Source organism: Lepus europaeus, chromosome 18 (assembly GCF_033115175.1).
Source record: "Lepus europaeus isolate LE1 chromosome 18, mLepTim1.pri, whole genome shotgun sequence".
NCBI lineage: Eukaryota > Metazoa > Chordata > Mammalia > Lagomorpha > Leporidae > Lepus > Lepus europaeus.
Window position 1 is genome coordinate 62,890,230 of NC_084844.1, and position 19,850 is coordinate 62,910,079.

Here is a 19,850-nt window from a genome sequence, read left to right on the forward strand (position 1 = left end):
CATAAAGCCTCCCCCACCCAGGAGGGCTTTCCCTTGGCACCGGCTCGGCAGCCTCCCAGAATCCTCTGGGTGTGCCTCTCCCTCTCTGCCTGCAGTGTTCCTCTGTCCGCCCTTGGCCTCTGTCTCTGTCTCTCTTGCCGTCTTTCTCCTTTTCCTCTGGCCTCTGTGAAGCGGGGCGGTAGCCTCCAGCCAACGTGGCCGCCTCCTGGGAGCCCACCAGGCCTGCCCTGGGCCCAGGCCTCCCTGCCGTCGCCTCTGCCCGTCCCCGCCGTGACCATCTGCTCTCCTGCAGCTGAGGGCAGAGCAGAGGCACCGGGTGGAGGAGGCGTGGCTGCGGGAGCAGGAGGTGGGTGTGGGGGCCGGGTGGCAGCCGGGCACAGCGAGGGGAGGCTGGCGGGCGGGGGTGTGGCAGGCCGGACCTTTCACCATGGGCTGTTTCTCCAGGAACTGAGCAAGCGCGAGGTGGTGGCTGTGGGGCACCTGGACGTACCTGCTGAGCTGACCGGGCTACTGCAAGCCGCAGCAGGTGCATCGGCGCTGGGCCGTGGAGAGGGTGGGAGTGTGGACACTGAGGCAGCCCGCCTCATGCCCACCACTCCCCACAGGCCTCAGGCTGCCCCGGGTGGCCCCCATGCGGGCTCCTCGGATGCTGGCCGAGCCCCGAGTCACGCTGCCCCTGGATGTCAACAACTACCCCATGGCCAAGTTTGCCCGGTGCCACTTCAAGGTAAGGGCGGGTGGCCGGGCGCCCTGTGGTTGCTGGGGCAGGGGCAGCCTGGGGGGAGCAGTGGCGGGCCCAAGTGGAGGAACAGGTGGGGTCCCGGGCCAGCCCCTCGCTGATCCTCAGCCTGACACGGGGCCGTGGCTGTAGATGTGCCCACCCGTGTCAGCTCCTCCTCCTCCCACACCTGCCCTGTGTTCCCCAGGAGCCAGCCTTCGGGATGCTGACGGTGCCGCTGAAGACGCCGCTAACCCGGCTGCCCGCCGAGCACCACACGGATGCTGTGAGCCTCTTCAAGCTGGTACGGGGTCTCCCTCGACCCCAGCGCCCCAGTGCTGCCCTCCACAAGCCCCACCCCCCCAGCTTGCCAGTGTGGACAGATGGAAACACAGAGGCTAGGGAGTCCGGGGGGGTGGGCAGTGGCTTCAGCCCTGGGCAGGGTCAGAGAGGGCTTCCTGGAGGAGGGGGCATTGGAGCTAGAAGGGAAAACTGTTTTTTAACGTTCTGTTTCAGAATAGTTTTATTTTATTTTTAAAGGTTGATCTATTTATTTGAAAGAGTTAGAGAGGGAGGGAGAGACACAGAGAAAGGGTTCTTCCCTCTGCTGGTTCACTCCCCAAGTCCCCCTAATAGGCCAGAGCTGGGCCGATCTGAAACCAGGAGCCAGGAGCTTCTTCTGGGTCTCCAACGTGGGTGCAGGAGCCCAAGTACTTGGGCTGTCTTCTACTGCCTTCCCAGGCGCATTAGCAGGGAGCTGGATGGGAAGTGGAGCAGCCAGGACTCGAACCGGTGCCCCTAGGTGACGCCGGCGGCACAGGTGGTGGCTTTATGGAACCTTATGGAGTAATCACATATGGAGAATTCCTGTAGACTTGGAGGGGGGGCTTTCCAGGCCGGAAAAGAGAAGGCACAGAGTGTGGTGGTCAGCACAGAGAGTGGAGGAGGCGAGGGGGAGGGGTCAGCGAGGCCTTGATGGCCAGCCTGGAGCTCAGCTCTCATCCCTTGGGCCCTGGGTGGTGAGGGGCCGTGGTCGGATCTGGATGTTGGACAGGGAACCTGCTGGGGCCCTGGGGGAGCCGGAGCAGAGGGGCCGGGGGGGGGGCGCCCAGGTGCGGGGAGGGGGCCGGGCTGCCTGGGGCACATGTGTTGTGGGGTGCTGACTTCCCATGGCTGCTGGGCATGGACTGTGGCAGTGACCGAGTGACCCAAGGGCGGGGGGAGTGTGGCCATGTAAGAGGGGTGCGAGTGGGGCCCGGGGGTGGGGGCGGTGCCCTGGCACAGCGTGTGTGGCCCAGGTGCTGCGGTTCATGGGCGACCCCCAGCTGCGCGGAGCCCAGGAGCACCTGCTGGGGAACTACGTGGTGCAGAAGGGGCTGGCGGCGCCCGCGCTGCGGGATGAGATCCTGGCGCAGCTGGCTAACCAGGTGTGGCGCAACCCCAACGCCCACAATGCCGAGCGCGGCTGGCTGCTGCTGGCGCTCTGTCTCAGCGGCTTCGCGCCTTCCTCCCGCCTGGACAAGTCCCTCCTCAAGTGAGTGTGGGATCTGTTGGGGGGGTCAGGCCAGGGCTGCCGCTGGGCTCAGAGCCAGAAAGAAGGGTGGGGGGCAGGGGCGGGGGCTTCACTGCAGGGTTCAAGGTCAGGCCAGACTGGATGGAGGAATTCCAAGCCCAGAGGGAGGCAGGAGGTGACGTATCCATGCTGTGTGACCTTGGGCAAGTTACCCACCCTCTCTGGGCCTCCATTTCCTTCCCTGCACAGCTGTTGTGAGGAGGAAGGGTGGACACACACGGGAGGTGGGCTCGCAGACAGCGGTAGCGGCAGTGGTGTCTCTGCAGGGGTGAGGAGGGGGCTGGGCAAGAAAAAGAGCCCAGATAGACTCTGACCCTTTCCTGTTGTGTGGCCCGGGGAAACTCGCTGCCCCTCTCTGGACCTGTTTCTTCCCACCCCCTGAAAAATTAGGCACGGTACTCTGGATTAGGCTGAGGTCTTTTTTTTTTAGGCTAGCCTCAGAACTCTGGGCTAGCCTGGGGCCCTTCCAAAGTAGCTCGAGGCCCTCCTGCCTTTACCTTCGAGCTCTGGGCTGTTCTGGGCCGGCTCGCGTAGGCTCCGACTCGCACCCACCAGGTTCGTGTCTGATCACGGGCGGAACGGCTTCCAGGCAGTGTGTCAGCACCGCCTCATGCAAGCCATGGGCCGCGCCCAGCAGCAGGGCTCGGGGGCTGCCCGCACCTTCCCCCCAACCCTGCTCGAGTGGACAGTGACCCAGGAGAAGGCCAGCATGGCCCTGGACGTGAGCTGTTTCAACGGTGAGCTGCCCCCTCCTCTCCAGGGGAGACAGCAAGGCTCAGGAAGCCCTGGGCTTGGCGGGCTCTGGAGCTGGGAGGAGGGGTCTGCTCAGGGGCCGGTGTGCATGGGTGTGCACGGGATGGGGGTGGCACGGGGAGCCAGGGCAGCGAGGCTGCAGGGTCTAGGGTGAGAATCGGGGAGGCTGCCTGGAGGAGGCAGGCAGGGGAGGCAGAGGCAGATCAGGCTGCAGATGCCACAGCCTGAGCCGCACCCCTGCTCCCGCCCCAGGGGACCAGTTCTCCTGCCCGGTGCATTCCTGGAGCACCGGGGAAGAGGTGGCTGGAGACATCCTGAGACACAGGTTTGCTCCCGGGACGCCCTGCCCAGCACATGCTGTGTTTGGGAGGAGGGGCCGTGTCTGGGGTCGGGCTGGCACGCCAGGGTCTCCCCGGGGCACTGCCTGATCGCTCCTCTCCTCTGCGTGCTGTCCCCAGGGGGCTGGCGGACGGGTGGCGCGGCTGGACCGTGGCCCTGAAGCATGGAGTCCAGTGGGCGGAGCTGGCCGGCCACGACTACGTGCTGGACCTCGTGTCAGACCTGGAGCTGCCCAGGGACTTCCCGCGACAGAAGTCCTATTTCATTGTGGCTGCAGAAGGGCCTGTGGCCAGCAGGGGAGGCCCCAGAGTGTAGGTGGCTCCCCCCACCCCAGCCCCCCTGCCTCTCCCAGGCAGAGGGCTCTGTTTGCCGCCGGCCCCTCCTACAAGCTGAGTTTTCTTTTTAATAAGATTTAGTTTATTTATGTAGAAGATAGCGTTACAGAGAGGGAGAGAGGGAGGACTTCCATCTGCTGGTTCACTCCCCAAATGCCAGCAACAGCCAGGCCAAAGCCAAGAGCCTGGAACTCCATCAGGGTCTCCCCGTGGGCGGTAGGGACCCAGCTACGCGGGCCGCCACCTGCTCTCTCCTAGGGCTGTAATCGGCGGTGGAGCTGGAACTGGAACCCAGGATCTCTGATAGGGGACACAGATATCTCAGTTACCGGAGTCGGAGCACAGAAGAGGATTGGGAGCTTCTGGGGGGTCCTTCTGTGGGGGGTGGTCCACTGCTCTGTGTTCCCTTTGCCCGCAGGTTGTTTGGGAACAGCTGGGACTCGGACGAGGACACGCCCCCCAGCCCCCAGCCCCAGCCCCGGGGACACGTGCCCAGTGTGCCCGACCCCGATGGGTACTGCAGCCACCCCGAGGAGGGAACAGACGGGGAGACCGAGGCCCAAAGCGGGGCAGCGAGCCGCCAAGGTCAACCAGCAGTGGCTGCTGTCCCTGGTGATGGTGGTGGTGGTGGGGTGCCTAGGGGCGTGGGGCTTGGAGAGGAGCAGGAGGGGACCAACTGGCCTTTTCTGCACCCCGCCCCCACCCCAGACTCAGCCAGCCTCGGAGAGCCTGCGGTGCCCACCAAGGGGCTGGACTGCTACCTGGACAGCCTCTTCCACCCGGTGCTGTCCTACGGGGATGCGGTAGGGATGGGGTGGGCGTCTGCACTGCGTGTCCCCCCCCAGCACCAACACACACACACACACACGTGCACACAGGGTGACACAGGAGTCTCAGAGCCAGGGCCGAGGGCTCAGCACTGTGCCTCCGTGTCCGACTGGGCTAACCAGTGCCCTGCCCAACTCCCTTAGGGCGAGTTTGTTCATGCCTATGGATCCAGACAAGCCCCTGGGGCCAGAGTCCATGGGAGGGAGTGACCCTGGTCCTTGGGTCCTCGGACCCCAGATCTCACAAGACCCCTGCCCTCCGCTCCACCCCCGGCCCTCGGACCCCTTGCCCTGGCTCTCCCTGGAGTTTCTTCACGGCCCTAGCATGGTGTACAGCCCAGAGCAGGGCACAACCCCACGTACCCCACTGTGACAGGGCGGTCGGGTTCTTGGTGTGGCTATGGGGAGCAGGACCTGTCCTCCCCCACCCCTCCTGGGGACAGAGCGAGCGGCTGGTGTCAGGTGCCGGTTGCCTTGGAGCCTCAGAGCATCGGGGCAGTCGCTCAAGCCACCTGCCGTCCTCAGGACTTGGAGAAGCCCACAGCCATTGCGTACCGCATGAAAGGGGGCGGCCAGCCCGGTGGAGGCGGCAGCAGCAGCAGCGCGGAAGACACCCCCATGAGACCCCCAGAGCCAAAGCCAAAGCCAAGTCAGTGCCTCCCCCAGGGTGGCTGGGGTGGGAGGTGGGGGGTGGGCAGAGCTTGGGCCACTCCTGCCAGCACATGGGGCGTGGGGAGAGGCCTGTGCTCCCCGCACCCAGCGCTGTGTCGCCCGTGCCCACCTGTGTCCCCCTGCCGGCTGCCCCAGTCCCAGGCCTGGACGCCTCCACGTTGGCGCTGCAGCAAGCCTTCATCCACAAGCAGGCCATGCTGCTGGTGAGCGGGCAGGGGGTGAGCTGGGGAGGCAGAGGGGGGGCCAGGGGCGGGGCCAGCCTGCTCACCCCGCCCCCTCCCCCAGGCCCGCGAGATGACGCTGCAGGCCATGGCGCTCCAGCAGCAGCCTCTCAGTCCTGCTCCGAGACCCCTGCCCCTAGAGGTGAGCCTGGCTCGCCCAGGACGAGGACTGCGCGGGGTCTCCCTGATCCCTGGAGCCCCAAGGCCCATCCTGGATGGAGGAGGGATGGGGTGAGGGGCGGGGGGTCCTACCAACACCCTGCTCTCTGCAGAAACCCCTAGCACCGGAGGCCCAGCCCAAGTCAGCGGGCACTGGGCCGCCAGCCAAACCTGTGCTCCTGCGCGCCCCCACAAGGCCCTCGGCCCCCACCTCGCTGGCCACAGCCCCCCGGGTCCCCACCGCCAAGCCTGTGGCTGCCCCGATCTTAGCTCAGGACCGGGCTCCTCCCGCCGTCAGTGAGTGCCTGTGCCAGCCTGGGGCAGGGGTGGGGCAGGACCGGGGTGCACTGTGCCCCGCCCTACTGACCCCACCCCCTCCCCCACACACAGCGGCACCCCCGCTGGACTTGGTGCGCCACTCCACGCTCAACTCGGAACACTTCCCGCAGCCCACACAGCAGATCCGGCACATAGTCAGACAGTACCAGCAGCCGCCCCGCGACGGCCGGCCCGAAGCGCTCCGGTCAGCTCGCCTCAGTGTCCACCCCGGGTGCACCTGCCCACCGCGCCCCCCTCCTCCACCGGGGCTGGGGGTGTGTGTGGGGGGGATCTCCAGACTGCCATGGTCCAGGCTGTGCTGTGTGACCTCAGGATACCCCCCCCTCCTTTGTAACGACGGGGCAGGGGTGGGCGGAAGTTCCCTGTGGTTGGGGTAGCTGGCGAGGAATGAGATGCGGCCTCTCGACCGCCAGGAAGGGCAGTGGGAAGATGTTCATGAAGCGCCCAGACCCCCACGAGGAGGCCCTGATGATCCTCAAGGGGCAGATGACTCACCTGGCCACAGCACCTGGCACCCAGGTGAGGGTACGGGGCCCCAGGGGACCTCTGGTGGGGAGCCACTGCCCTGCTGCCGCCCCCTCCATGCAGCCTGCCTGTTGCCCCCTGCACACTCTCTTTGGGGGTGGGACAGGTGCCCAGAGAGGCCGTGGCCCTGGTCAAGCCAGTGAGCAGCGTCCCGAGGTCATCCGCGGCAGCTACTCCAGGTGAGGGAGGCTGGGAGACCGCGGGGAGGGGCAAGCAGGCAAGGGCATCTGGGCCTGCAGGTGAGCAGTGTGTCCACAGATTGCCCCCAGCCCCTTCCTGTACACCAGGCCACCCTCCAGCCACACACACACACACACACACACATACACACGTCTCCATGCACTCTGGGCAGCCACCCTCCAGCCACACACACACACACACATACACACACACACACGTCTCCATGCATTCTGGGTGGCCACCCTCCAGCCACACACACACACATACACACACACAAACACACGTCTCCATGCACTCTGGGCAGCCACCCTCCAGCCACACACACACACACAAACACACGTCTCCATGCATTCTGGGTGGCCACCCTCCAGCCACACACACACACACACACACACATACACACGTCTCCATGCACTCTGGGCAGCCACCCTCCAGCCACACACACACACACATACACACACACAAACACACGTCTCCATGCACTCTGGGCAGCCACCCTCCAGCCACACACACACACACACACACACGTCTCCATGCACTCTGGGCGGCCACCCTCTGGCCACACACACACACACACACACGTCTCCATGCATTCTGGGTGGCGAAGTCTCATGCCTGGGCCACGCTCTGCTCTATCCAGTGCTGCCTTCCCGGGCCCTGGAGCCCCCAGAGGAACCTGTGCAGACCCGGCTGCACCGGCTCCCCAACCCCAACTTCTACGGCTACCAGGACGCACCCTGGCGGATCTTCCTGCGCAAAGAGGTACCTGGCCAGGGGCTGAACCTGGGCAGAAGGAATCGGGGAGTTGGGGGGTCGGCTCCAGGAGAGAACAGGTCAGACGGGGCTTATAGCTGGTGTGGAGTGGGGTGGTATTTGGGGGCGTGGCTGGTTTGCAGCCAGGCGAGCGGCAGTCCCAAGGCGCCCACGGAAGCCCTTTCCCTGGTAGGTGTTTTACCCCAAGGACTGCTACAGCCACCCTGTGCAGCTGGACCTCCTGTTCCGGCAGGTAAGGTCCTGTCTTCCGTTTCTGCCTCAGTGTGCTCAGCAGAGCAATGGGCACACGGACGCACTGTCCACAGAATCGGCTGCTGGATGCTGGGATCTGGAGGGCGGGCAAAGCTGTTCTCCTGAGCCCCCTGCTCTGGTCAGCAGGCTCAGAGAACTCAGGACCCCGTGTAATTAGAGCCGCCTGTTTTTTTCTGAGCTGGATAGGCGGAGCCCAGACCTCATATGCGAGCCCCGCTGTGTAGCATAGGAAACTCAGAGCTGGCTGGGACATGGGACAGCCTGGATTGTGGAAGGGAGGGGACCCGGTTGACAGGCAGCTGGCACCCCCTTGTCAGGCTGGGGCGGTGCAGCCCAGGTGCCCGCCTCACACCCCTGCCCGCAGATCCTACACGACACGCTCTCGGACGCCTGCCTGCGCATCTCCCAGGATGAGCGGTTCAGGATGAAGGCCCTGTTTGGTATCGTGGCGGGAGGGGCCCGGAGCCCCTGCGTCCCCGGGAGACGGGCTGGCAAGGGGAGGGGGCAGCATCCTGAGCCAATCTGGCCTCCCTTAGCCCAAAACCAGCTGGACACACAGCGACCCCTGGCGACGGAGAGCGTGAAGCGGGCGGTGGTCAACACTGCCAGGGACAGCTGGGAGGTCTACTTCTCCCGCCTCTTCCCGGCCACGGTGCGAGCCCCCTGCCTGCCCCCACCTGCCTGCCGTGGGCATCCTGGGAGGATACCAGAAAGCCCTCACGGGCCCCTTCCTCGCCTCCTTAGGGCAGCGTGGGCACGGGCGTGCAGATCCTGGCTGTGTCCCACACGGGCATCAAACTCCTGCGGATGGTCAAGGGCAACCCGGAGACCAGTGCGCAGCTGCGGGTCCTACGTGCATACAGGTGGCTGGCAGCGGGTGACAGCGGGGCGCTGGCATTTCTCACCGAGCCCCTGGGGTGCGCCGGGCTCTGCGCCATGGCCCTTTGAATCAAACCCATTTTGGAGCTGTGGAAACGGAGGCCCAGGTTCCTGGCTCCTCCTCGGCCTCCCTCCCCCTGCCAGAAATCCCAAGGACAGGCAGAGAACTTTGTGCACTGGTGTAGCTGCCACTGGGCAAAACCCAGGAGGCTGGAACCCAGGGGGAAGTCCCTGGGGTCCCGTGGGGGCTCCAGCCCTCATGCCGCCTACCCCGCCCCCACCCACCCACCCCCGCTGCAGTTTTGCTGATATCCTGTTTGTCACTGTGCCGTCCCCAAACATGCTGGAGTTCAACTTGGCCAGCGAAAAGGTCATCCTCTTCTCGGCCCGAGCCCACCAGGTGAAAACCCTGGTGGACGACTTCATTCTGGAGTTGAAAAAGGTCAGGGTCCACCCTCTGCTGCCCCCCTGCCTGCAGCCCCGGGGCTCTGCCACCCGGGACGTGTGCCAGCCGCCTGCATACCTGGGCCCCCTCTTCCCCTGCTCCTCCTGAAACCCTGGCTGGCCCAACACCCCCTGTGGCAACCACACCGCCTGCCCCCTGCGTCTGTCTTTGTCTGTCTCCCACTCCCACTCCAGCAGCCCCTGGGGCCCTGCACTTGGCCCCTGGGAAAGCCCCGTGGGAGGGTGGGTGCCCCCACCCGTCTTGGCCAAGGGACTCAGGTCTTGTAGCTCTCGGCAAGGCTGTTCCTTCTTCTTGGAACGCTGTTCCCTGTCTCACCTGGGGAGTGCGCCACGCCCTGCTGAGTGGGGGCTGGGAAGAGGGCCCCAGGGGGCTGCAGCCCTCTCCCTGCCCCGGCTGGCCCAGGACTCCGACTACGTGGTTGCTGTGAGGAACTTCCTGCCTGAGGACCCAGCCCTGCTGGCCTTCCACAAGGGGGACATCATCCACCTGCAGCCCCTGGAGCCACCTCGGGCGGGTGGGTGCCACCCGGGGGTGGGGGGCACCGGGCCAGGGCCTCCCTGGAGGGTGCTGACCTCAGCCCGACACCTAGGCTACAGCGCTGGCTGTGTGGTTCGGAAAAAGGTGGTGTACCTGGAGGAGTTGAGACGCAGAGGCCCCGACTACGGTGGGTACCCCCAAACCTGGAATCCCAGGATCCATCCGCGAGTTTCGTACCCCCGCTGCAGGTGCACCGTCAAGGTTTCTCGGAGCTCCAGAAAGGTCTGGCGTGGCCCAAGGTCCCTGCAGGGGCCCTGAGAGCCCAGACCAGAAACAGTGCCTTTTGCTCCACCTGCAGCTGTGACCCGGATGGAACCCCTTCCTCCCTTCCTCTCCCCAAGCCTCTGTTTTCTCATCTACAAAATGGGCTGCATGCCACGGCCTCCCTCTCAGAGCCCGAGGGAGGGGGTCAGGGAGGTACCCTTTGTCCGCCCTGTAGGCTGGCGCTTCGGGACCGTCCACGGGCGCGTGGGCCGCTTCCCTTCCGAGCTGGTGCAGCCGGCCGCCGCCCCCGACTTCCTACAGCTGCCGGCGGAGCCCGGTCGGGGCCGCGCTGCCGCCGTGGCAGCTGCTGTGGCCTCCACCGCGGCTGCGCAGGAGGTGGGCCGCCGGAGAGAGGTGAGACCCGCAGGGGCGCGTGCAGACGGCAGGGGTGAGGCGGGGTCGCCTGCCTGCTAGCAGGGATCCTGGGACTTCAGTACGCGGCCAGTCCTGCAATAGGGCAAACTAGGCAGGATGAGCCACACATGGGACCACAGGTGTGGCCCGGTGACCAGGAGAGAGGCCAAGGTTGGCCGCCAACAGGTGCAGGGTGAAGGTGGAGCCAGGACAGTTAGGAGAGCCTATCAGGGCAGGGACTGGGCGGGTGGGGGCGTGGTCAAGCGGGGCAAGGGGTGGGGTTATCCTAGCAGTGGTGGGGGCAGGGCTGGAGCAGGTGCGATGGGCCAGTGAGTTGGCCAGGATGAGACCAAGGCGGGGTGTGGCCTGATCAGACTTTCTTAGCTTCTCCTTTCCTGCAGGGCCCCCCGGTGAGGGCCCGCTCTGCTGACCGCGGGGAGGAGGCGCTGGTGCTCCCGCAGTCCGCGATGCTGGAATTTGCCCAGAAGTATTTCCGAGACCCCCAGAAGAAGCCCCCGTGAGTAGAGGCACCACCCTGAGGCGGCTGGGTGGCCCCGGAGACCAGGCTGGTGGCAGCCCAGTGGCCCTGAGGGTCATCTGGGTGAAGTGGGCCAGGAACGGGGCCACCTGGGCAAGGAGGGGCCCAAGGCCCTGGGCGTGCCAGTCAGGGGCACCCGCCTCCTGTTGCAGGGACGGCCTGCGGCTGAAGTCCAAGGAGGCCCGTGACTCCAGAACCTGGGAGGACATGCTTTGCTTCACCAAGGTGTCCAGGCCACGGCCTCAGTTTCTCCATCTGTAGAGTGGTGGTGTGAGGGCCCCCCAGCCCGTCCTCCCCCCTGGTCCTCAAGGCACCCAGAGGGGCTTGGGGTTCTCCCCGGGGCAGCGTCACTGCCCAGTACCAGACCTCCGGCCCTAACCTGCCCCGGGACACCTGGGGACCTCTCCCGCTCTGACACAGTGCCCCTCTGGCAGACGCCGCTGCAGGAGTCCCTCATCGAACTCAGTGACGGCAGCCTCAACAAAATGGCCACGGACATGTTCCTAGGTGTGGGCGTGGGGCTGCCCTGGGATTCCCTGGGATCCCCCGTGACCAGGTGCCCTGTGAGCCCATGTGATCTGGTAGTCTGCGATCCATGTGATCTGGTGCCCTGTGGTCCCATGTGATCCCCCGTGATCTGGTGGCCTGTGAGCCTGTGTGATCTGGTGCTTTGTGATCCCTTGTGATCTGGTAGCCTGCAATCCACATGATCTGGTGCCATGTTATCCCATGTGATCTCATGTGATCCAGTGGCCAGTGATCTCATGTGATTGTGCTATGTGATCCCCTGTGATCTGGGCGCCTGTGTGGTCCCCATGTGATCTTGTGTGACCCAGTGCTGTGTGATCCCCTGTGATCTGGTGGCCTGTGATCCTGTGTGATCTCATGTGATCCGGTGCCCTGTGGCCCCTGCCTGCCACCGCTCCCCCACTGGTCCTCGGATCCCTCCCTTCCTCTACCCCGACTCAGCCATGGGACACCTTGAAGAGAATAGAAGCCCCCAGCTGCGCATGAGCACAGCCCCCCGGGGGGGCTCAACCCTGGGATGCTCTTTCCACAGCTGTGATGAGGTTCATGGGGGACGCTCCCCTGAAGGGCCAGAGTGAGCTGGACGTGCTGTGCACCCTCCTGAAGGTGAGCGCACACGTGCGCACATGCACACACACACACATGCAGGCAATGCACGCACATGTACACACGTACATGTACACAGCACACAGAGACACACATGCACACATACATATATGCATACATACGTGTACACATACACACATGCGCACACATATACACGCACACACGTAGACACACATGTACACACGTACACACAGAGACACACATGTACACATACACACATGCGTACATACATGTACACATGCACACACGCACGCGCACCCTTCCCAGGCCCACGGCCCCCGCTCGGAGCACACCTGCTCTGGGGCCCGGCCCATGACCTGGCCTTCCCTCCCTGCAGCTGTGCAAGGACCACGAGGTCATGCGGGATGAGTGCTACTGCCAGGTCCTGAAGCAGCTCACAGACAACACCAGCTCCAAGCAGTGAGTCACAGCCCACGCCCATGCCTTGGGAACTGCTGGGTTAGGGACACGGCCACGCTGGCCTCAGAGCTGCCCTTTCCTGTGAGATGGCAGTGAGGATATGGGAACCCCGATTCTCTGTGCCAAGCGACGGGAATCCAGCTCAAACTGGCTTAAGCAGAAAGAGAGAACATGCTGCTTACGGCTTCAGGCGCAGCTGGATCCAGGTGTCATCCCCCGGCTGCTGGCCTTGCTTTCTGCGTGTTGAGTTCATTCCGAAGCAGCCTGTCCCACAGATTGACAGGTGTCAGCTCTGGGGAGACGTTCCGCACCTCAGCGATCCCAGGCACCGTGAGACAATGGAAAAAAAAAATCCCCAGTCCAGGTGTATTGGCCGAGTCGGTAGCATCTGTGAACCGGCCATGATGGCAGGAGGGTAGAGAGAGCTGGGCGGTTAGAGCCAGGCCACATGCCTGTCCCCAGACTGGTCAGCATCGCCAGCGAGGGGCTGGCCTCCGACTGACCAGCCCCCATCACCCACCCATCCCCGAGCCGGTCACCGTGCCCGGGGGCTGCGGCCTTCCAATTGGCCAGCCCTGACTCTTGTGCCCACCTCGAGCACGGGGATCTAGGACCAGGCGGGTGGTTTCCCGAAGGGGGCCCAGGAGCCGTCCCCAGACACCAGAGGTGTGGATCCTTGAATTTGGTTCACATGGTGTGTGAACTGTCAGTCCCAACCTCCTGTCCCCAGGCCCTCCCCACCCCTGCCTCTCTGCACGGCCCCTTGCCCAGAGAGACCCCCGCTCCAGGGCCTCGACCCCTCCTCCCCTGTCCCCCACCCCTGGACAGGACTTTCTGTGTGGCTTTGGGGTCCCCCGGCCCTGCTGTTCGCGGGCAGGTAAGAGCGCCCTCTGCGGGTCACTTGTGTGTTCTGCAGGGACAGTTGTCAGCGAGGCTGGAGGCTGCTCTACATTGTGGCCGCCTACTACAGCTGCTCTGAGGTGCTCCAGCCCTACCTCACTCGCTTCCTCCAAGCTGTGAGCCGGACCCCGGGAATGCCCTTCCAGGGTGAGAGGCCGCCCAGGGCCGTGTGCCTCCCCCATGCGTGGGGACTGGGCAGGCGGTAGGTCAGCAGGGACACCCAGACAGCCTTCCCTGGTGCTAGGAGGTGTTTACCAATACTGATCCTGTTCCGAAGGGATCGGCACCATGGCTTGTCTGGTCTCATAGTAGGGGTGGTCAGGGAGGGCTTCCCAGAGGAGGCATCGCCTTGGGTAGTGAGCACGGGGTAGGGATTTGCAGGTGGACTGAGTGGCAGGAGCCAAGGCCTGGAGGTGAGCATGTGTGGCACGTGGGACAGGTGGAGGGGAGTGGGCTGGGGTGCTGAGTCCTGCCGTGGACACGGGGTTCCCCAGGGTTAGGTCTTGCTTCCCTGGCTGCTGGGGCCGAGCCAGGATCTTGCGTGGGCCCCCAGGAGTAAGGAAGAAGGGGCTTCTCCTCAGCCTTGGTTGCACAGCAGCCCCAGGACCCCTGAGAATGAAGCCCAGGCACCTGCTCTCACCGGGGCGGAGTTAGGATGCTGCCTTCGCTGCCTCCGAGTCTGGGAAGCAGCGCCCCCAGTGGCCCTCTGGGGAAAGGCACCCTGAGGGCACAGGCAGCCTTCGGTGCTCCAGTGGCGCTGTTGACCTCTGTCCCCAGCAGGTGCAGGGTCTGTTTCACCCAGAGGCGCGGAGCCCTGGGTGCAGCGCTGGCTCCAGGGTGGGGAGGGCAGAGGAAGGGTGTGGCTGTAGCCCCCCGAGCCAGAGAGCAAGCTCCCCAATCAGCCCCTTAAGGAGACAGCTATTTCCAGGCTCGGCGGTGGCGCACAAGGGCTTGAGCCACAAAGACACGTGAGTTCTGGGCCTTGGATGAGTCCACAAACTCAGGTTCCTCCACTAGCAGATAGGGGGGCGAATGCCTGCCCCACGGGGCCGGGAGACAAGTTGGTGGGCTCGGAGCTGGGGGCAAGAGGAGCCCTCCCCCTCCCCTGCCCCGACCCCGACCCCACCGCCTCCCTCTGGGGAGGCCTTGACCCTCTGCCTCCGCAGGGATCGCCAAGGCGTGCGAGCAGAACCTGCAGAAGACGCTGCGTTTCGGCGGCCGCCTAGAGCTGCCCAGTAGCATGGAGCTCAAGGCCATGCTGGTGAGCTGGGGCGGGGGCGGGGTGGGGGTCCCAAGCCGGAGCCCTCGGCCGGGGGTGCACACGTGGCCAGCCCTGCTAGGTGAGCCCTGGACCAGACGCCAGCTCCCAGCCTCTGGTCTGTCCCACCTGCCCCCACCCCCACCCCCCAGGCAGGCCGCAGTTCCAAGAGGCAGCTCTTTCTTCTTCCTGGGGGCCTTGAACGCCATCTCAAGATCAAAACGTGCACGGTGAGTGGGGGGGGGGGCGTGGGCTGAGACCCCAAGGGCCGCTGAGCTCTCCCACAGCCCCCCCACCCAACACACACACTGCATCCCATGTTAGAGTACTGGTTCCGGTCCTGTAGCAGGAAGTAGCCTCCTATCCAGCTTCCTGCTACTGGTCACCCCAGGCAGCAAGTGATGGCTGAGTACTTGGGTCCCTGCCACTCATGTGGGAGACTTGGCTGGAGTTCCAGGCTCCCAACTTTCAACTTGGCCCAGCCCTGGCTGTTAACAGTCATTTGGAGAATGACCCAGAAGATGGAAGATATCTCTCTCTCTCTCTCTCTCTCTCTCTCTCTCTCTCTCTCTCTCTCTCTCCCCCTCCCTCCCTCCCTCTCCTTCTCTCTCTCTTTCTCTTTCTCTGTTGTTCTGCCCTTTTAATAAGCAAATAAATATTTTTAAGAGATAAAATATAGGGGCAGGCATTGTGGCACAGCAGGTCAACTCACCATATGGCTGCCGGTTTGAGTCCCAGGTGCTTCACTTCCAATCCAGCTCTCTGCTGTGGCCTGGGAAAGCAGTAGAAGATGGCCCAAGTGCTTGGGCCCCTGTACCCATGTGGGAGGCCTGGATGAAGCTCCTGGCTGCAGCCTGGCAAAGCCCTGGCCATTCTGGCCCTCTGAGGAGTGAACCTGGGGATGGAAGACCTCTCTCTGTCTCTCCCCCTCTCTCTGTAACTCTTTCAACTGAATAATTCTATTTAAAAAAATGGAGTCAGCACTGTGCTACAGTGGGTTAAGCTGTGGCCTGCAGTACCGGCATCCCATATGGGCACCCAGTTCGAGTCCCGGCTGCTCCACTTCTGGTCCAGCTCCCTGCTGATGTACCTGGGAGAGCAGCAGAGGATGGCCCAAGACTTGGGAGACCTGAATGGAATTCCAGACTCCTGGCTTTGGCCTGGCCCAACCCTAGCCATTACCAACATTGAGGGGGTGAACCAGAAGATGGAAGATATCTCTAACTCAGCAATAACTTCATTATTCAAATTATCTTTTAAAAGATATAAAAATAAATATATAAAATATCTAAAAATAAATAAATATTGATGTATCCAGGAGGATGTGTGTGGGTCGTACTATGCCTTTTTTTAAAGATTTATTTATTTATTTATTTGAAAGAGTTACACAAAGAGAGAAGGAGAGGCAGAAAGAGACAGAGAGAGGTCTTCCATCTGCTGGTTCACTCCCCAGTTGGCCGCAATGGCCATAGCTGCGCCGACCCAAAGTCAGGAGCCAGGAGCAGCTTCTTCTGGGTCTCCCACATGGGTGCAGGGGCCCAAGCACTTGGGCCATCATCTACTGCTTTCCTAGGCCATAGCAGAGAGCTGAATTGGAAGTGGAGCAGCTGGGTCTTGAACCGGCGCCCATATGGGATGCCGGCACTGCAGATGGCGGCTTTACCCGCTACACCACAGCACCAGCCCCAACTATGCCATTTTATAAAGGGGACTTGGGCATTTGAGGGTTTTGCTGTCTGCTGGGGTCCTAGGCCTGGCAATCCTCAGGTATGGAGGACGAGTCTGTGTCTCAGAGAGGCAGCCCAGGGTCACACAAACAAGGGACAGCGGCCGAGCGGGCCTCAGCCTCCAAACTCCACACCTGTGTTCTCCCTGCTCCAGGCCGATCCTCAGAGGCTGCTGAGGCCAGGAAAGCTGCACGTGGCCTCTGGAGGCCTGGCTGGGCGGGGCTGGGAGGGCAGAGGGCAGGCCCAGCGGGTACGGTGTCACCCGCCCTGCCTCGCCACAGGTGGCCCTGGACGTGGTGGAGGAGATCTGTGCGGAGATGGCGCTGACACGGCCCGAGGCTGCCACCGAGTACGTGATCTTCGTGGTCACCAACCGAGGTGAGGGACCCCCAGGGCTGAGTAGGTGGGCTCCTTCCCTGTTCCAGGCCCCCTTCGGGTACCACCTCCTCCAGGAAGCCCCCCAATCCCTACACAGAAGGACCTCTGTGTGCACCCAGCCTGTCTGCCTCAGCTTGCGTGTGTCCCCCCTGCCAGACGGGGGTTCATGGCGGCTGGGGCCCCCCCCCCACCCCGTGTGCCCCTGGAGGCCTTGCTCCCGAGAAGCTCACATCCGGGATGGTTTCCAGTCCCAGCCCTGTACCCCGGGAGCCCAAAAGGGCACACTTTTTTTTTTTTTGACAGGCAGAGTGGACAGTGAGAGAGAGACAGAGAGAAAGGTCTTCCTTTTTTGCCGTTGGTTCACCCTCCAATGGCCGCCGCGGTAGGCGCGCTGCGGCCGGCGCACCGTGCTGATCCGAAGCCAGGAGCCAGGTGCTTCTCCTGGTCTCCCATGGGGTGCAGGGCCCAAGGACTTGGGCCATCCTCCACTGCCTTCCTGGGCCACAGCAGAGAGCTGGCCTGGAAGAGGGGCAACCGGGACAGGATCAGTGCCCCGACCAGGACTAGAACCCGGTGTGCCGGCGCCGCAAGGTAGAGGATTAGCCTAGTGAGCCGCAGCGCCAGCCCAAAAGGGCACACTTTAATAGTGGCTGTGGGAGCCCCCTCCCAGGGCCCCACAAGGCTTTTCTCTTGGGGGATGCTGGGACCCCAGAGGGGTCCTCAAGCAGCCCCCAAGCCCTTGCTCCTTGCAGGGAGCTGGATCGGAAGTGGAGCAGCTGGGACTTGAACCCACATTCATATGGGATGCCAGCATCGCAGGCAGTGGCTTTACCTGCTACGCCATGGTGCCAGCCCCCATAAACCCTTTTTTAAAAAAATGTATTTATTTATTGAAAGGTAGAGTTACAGAGAGAGAGAGAAAGAGGTCTTCCATCTGCTGGTCCACTCCCCAGTTGGCCGCAACAGCCGGAGCTGAAGTCAGGGACCAGGTCCCACATGGGTGCAGGGGTCCAAGCACTTGGACCTTCCTCTGCTGCTTTCCCAGACACATTAGCAGGGAGCCAGATCGAAAGTGGAACAGCCGGGACTTGAACCGGCTCCCGTATGGGATGCCGGTGCTGCAGGCGGAGGCTTAGCCTTCTACGCCACCGCACTGCAACTCTTAATCCCAACAACCACGCGAAGTGGAGACGCCCTCCTCACTTGCAGACAGGGACACCGGGGCCAGGAGAGGCCGTGTTAGTTTCCTGCCGCGGTTCTAACAAGTTGCCAGGAGCAGAGTCCTACAGTGAGAGCATTTCCTGGGCTGCTCTATCTGGCGCCAAGTTGCCCACGTGAAACCTTCCTGCCTCCCTCTCCTTAGGACCCGTGTGCACGGGCTGGGCCCACCAAGGCAGTCCAGGAACATCTCCCCTTCGCAGGATCTTTCGCAATCACAGCTCCCAAGTCCCCCTGTCCCACGAAGGCAGCATAATCCCAAGTCCCAGGGTTCGGATGCCGACACCCTTGGAGAGGCCATCACTCAGCCTCCTTGGGGGCAGAGAGTGGCTCCACCAGGTCCCAGAGCGGGGCTCAAAAGCCCAGCAGGAGCCTGGGCCTCGCTGAGCCCCCGATCCTGAACGTGCAGATAGGCTGGGAGGCAGAAATGCTGGTGCAGGTGATGAGTGTCTGAGCTGCCCCGCCCTCAGTTCTCCCCCCATGCCGCTGACCCCGGTGACCTGCACCCGGGAACTTGTTCCCCGCCTCTCTGAACAGACCCCAGGGCACATTCTCAGATCCAGGCAGGGACATAGGGTTCTAGGACAAGGAGGCTCTGTCCCAAATCCGGGAGGTGGCCAGCCTGGGGGCGGGCTGGGGTCTGCACACGCGCATCGTGCGGGTGCCACTCGTGTGTCCTGCCCCTCCTCTCCCCCCCCCCCGCCCCGTGTAGGCCAGCACGTGTGCCCGCTCAGCCGCCGCGCCTACATCTTGGACGTGGCCTCGGAGATGGAGCAGGTGGAGGGCGGCTACATGCTCTGGTTCCGGCGCGTGCTCTGGGATCAGCCACTCAAATTCGAGAACGAGCTGTATGTGACGATGCATTACAGCCAGGTCAGCGATGTGGGCGCCTGCCGGCCTGGGGCCCCCTGGGCGCTGCCGAGCTTGTGAGAGCCTTAGCCGTCAAAGCCTGCAGTAGTGAGACCCCGCTAGCGTTTCTGACCCCCATCCTGGTCTCCTCTGCACAACGGGGGCAGTGCCACCCTCACGACCTGACCCCCGGGCCTTTGCACCTGCCGTCGCTTCGTCTGCACAGCCCCTCCCTCCCTAGCAAGGGAGCGCACTTCTTCCATGAGACCCTCTCTGATTTCTTCCTCTGCTGAATGTTTGGCCTATCCCTCGCTGCAGGGCCAGAGCAGGGCTCTGCATGGTGTTCCCCCTTTGAGACTTGGAGACCCTCTAAAACAAGGATCGTGGCCTGGGTTCTCCCCCGCTGGCCTGGCGTTTGTGGGAGCCCCTGCACCGAGAGAGCGCACCTAGTGGGAAAGTCACTTTGCTCTTACAGCCACATGGGGGTGCTGTGCAGAGTGGTCAGGGCTATGCCAAGTCCTCATGCCCCACCTACCCTGCAGTCTGATGGTTCAGAGTTGGGGTGGGGGGGTGCAGTCTGTTTTAAAGCAAGCCCCCCCAACCCCACTCCCCGCCGGGACCCCAGAGCAGGCTCCATTTTGAGTAACACGGACACACTGCGTTGCCTTTCCCAGCCCATCTCCCACCAGCTGGCTGTGGGGACTCCCTGGTGGCTTTCAGGACCACAGCCTGCCCACGCCTCTGTCATCGAACCCCACCCCCAGGCACAGGAGAGCGAGGGGCTTTTCCACCTGGGGAAGTGGATGGCGCTGGAAGCGTGCCAACCGCAGACCCCCGCAGGTGCACAGGTCACCCACCTCCCCTACCTGCCCCCCCCCAGGTCCTGCCCGACTATCTGAAAGGCCTCTTCAGCAGCGTGCCGGCCAGCAGGCCCAGCGAGCAGCAGCTGCAGCAGGTGTCCAAGCTGGCCGCTCTACAGCACCGCGCCCAGGACCGCTTCTACCTGCCCAGTGTGTGAGCACCCTTCTGCCTGGCTCAGCCAGGGCCGGCAGGCGCCCTGGCGCTCTCTCCTCGCCCCTCCTCCCCGCAGCCGGCCCTCCCCAGGCCCCCTGGGCTCTCCCCTTGCACCAGCCGGGCTGTCTGTGCACCGGCTACCCTGGCCTTGGGACTGAGGTCTTCAACTCCCCAGGGGAGTCGGCCTCTCCCTCCCTCCCCCACTCCCTGCCTCCTGTGACAGGTTGCTGCTGGCTGGTGTTAATAG

General features: G+C 63.6%; 1 protein-coding gene across 1 annotated transcript in view; it reads left to right on the forward strand.

Moving 5' to 3' along the window:
- The window catches only part of MYO15A (myosin XVA), a 47,189-nt gene that overhangs the window by 20,387 nt on the left and 6,952 nt on the right, over nt 1-19,850 (forward strand). The window contains exons 25-61 of the mRNA XM_062215878.1: nt 293-346; nt 445-544; nt 606-727; nt 927-1,022; nt 2,017-2,252; nt 2,847-3,028; nt 3,297-3,369; nt 3,503-3,694; nt 4,137-4,303; nt 4,427-4,521; nt 5,071-5,194; nt 5,353-5,420; nt 5,503-5,580; nt 5,711-5,894; nt 5,988-6,120; nt 6,350-6,455; nt 6,568-6,640; nt 7,282-7,403; nt 7,588-7,647; nt 8,032-8,107; nt 8,204-8,319; nt 8,412-8,530; nt 8,847-8,988; nt 9,415-9,526; nt 9,602-9,676; nt 9,989-10,167; nt 10,569-10,684; nt 10,858-10,930; nt 11,140-11,212; nt 11,766-11,839; nt 12,177-12,259; nt 13,176-13,306; nt 14,326-14,420; nt 14,570-14,647; nt 16,426-16,522; nt 18,453-18,613; nt 19,470-19,603. Of these exons, the coding sequence (XP_062071862.1) occupies nt 293-346; nt 445-544; nt 606-727; nt 927-1,022; nt 2,017-2,252; nt 2,847-3,028; nt 3,297-3,369; nt 3,503-3,694; nt 4,137-4,303; nt 4,427-4,521; nt 5,071-5,194; nt 5,353-5,420; nt 5,503-5,580; nt 5,711-5,894; nt 5,988-6,120; nt 6,350-6,455; nt 6,568-6,640; nt 7,282-7,403; nt 7,588-7,647; nt 8,032-8,107; nt 8,204-8,319; nt 8,412-8,530; nt 8,847-8,988; nt 9,415-9,526; nt 9,602-9,676; nt 9,989-10,167; nt 10,569-10,684; nt 10,858-10,930; nt 11,140-11,212; nt 11,766-11,839; nt 12,177-12,259; nt 13,176-13,306; nt 14,326-14,420; nt 14,570-14,647; nt 16,426-16,522; nt 18,453-18,613; nt 19,470-19,603 (4,199 nt within the window). The remainder of the gene's footprint in view (nt 1-292; nt 347-444; nt 545-605; nt 728-926; nt 1,023-2,016; nt 2,253-2,846; nt 3,029-3,296; nt 3,370-3,502; nt 3,695-4,136; nt 4,304-4,426; nt 4,522-5,070; nt 5,195-5,352; nt 5,421-5,502; nt 5,581-5,710; nt 5,895-5,987; nt 6,121-6,349; nt 6,456-6,567; nt 6,641-7,281; nt 7,404-7,587; nt 7,648-8,031; nt 8,108-8,203; nt 8,320-8,411; nt 8,531-8,846; nt 8,989-9,414; nt 9,527-9,601; nt 9,677-9,988; nt 10,168-10,568; nt 10,685-10,857; nt 10,931-11,139; nt 11,213-11,765; nt 11,840-12,176; nt 12,260-13,175; nt 13,307-14,325; nt 14,421-14,569; nt 14,648-16,425; nt 16,523-18,452; nt 18,614-19,469; nt 19,604-19,850) is intronic.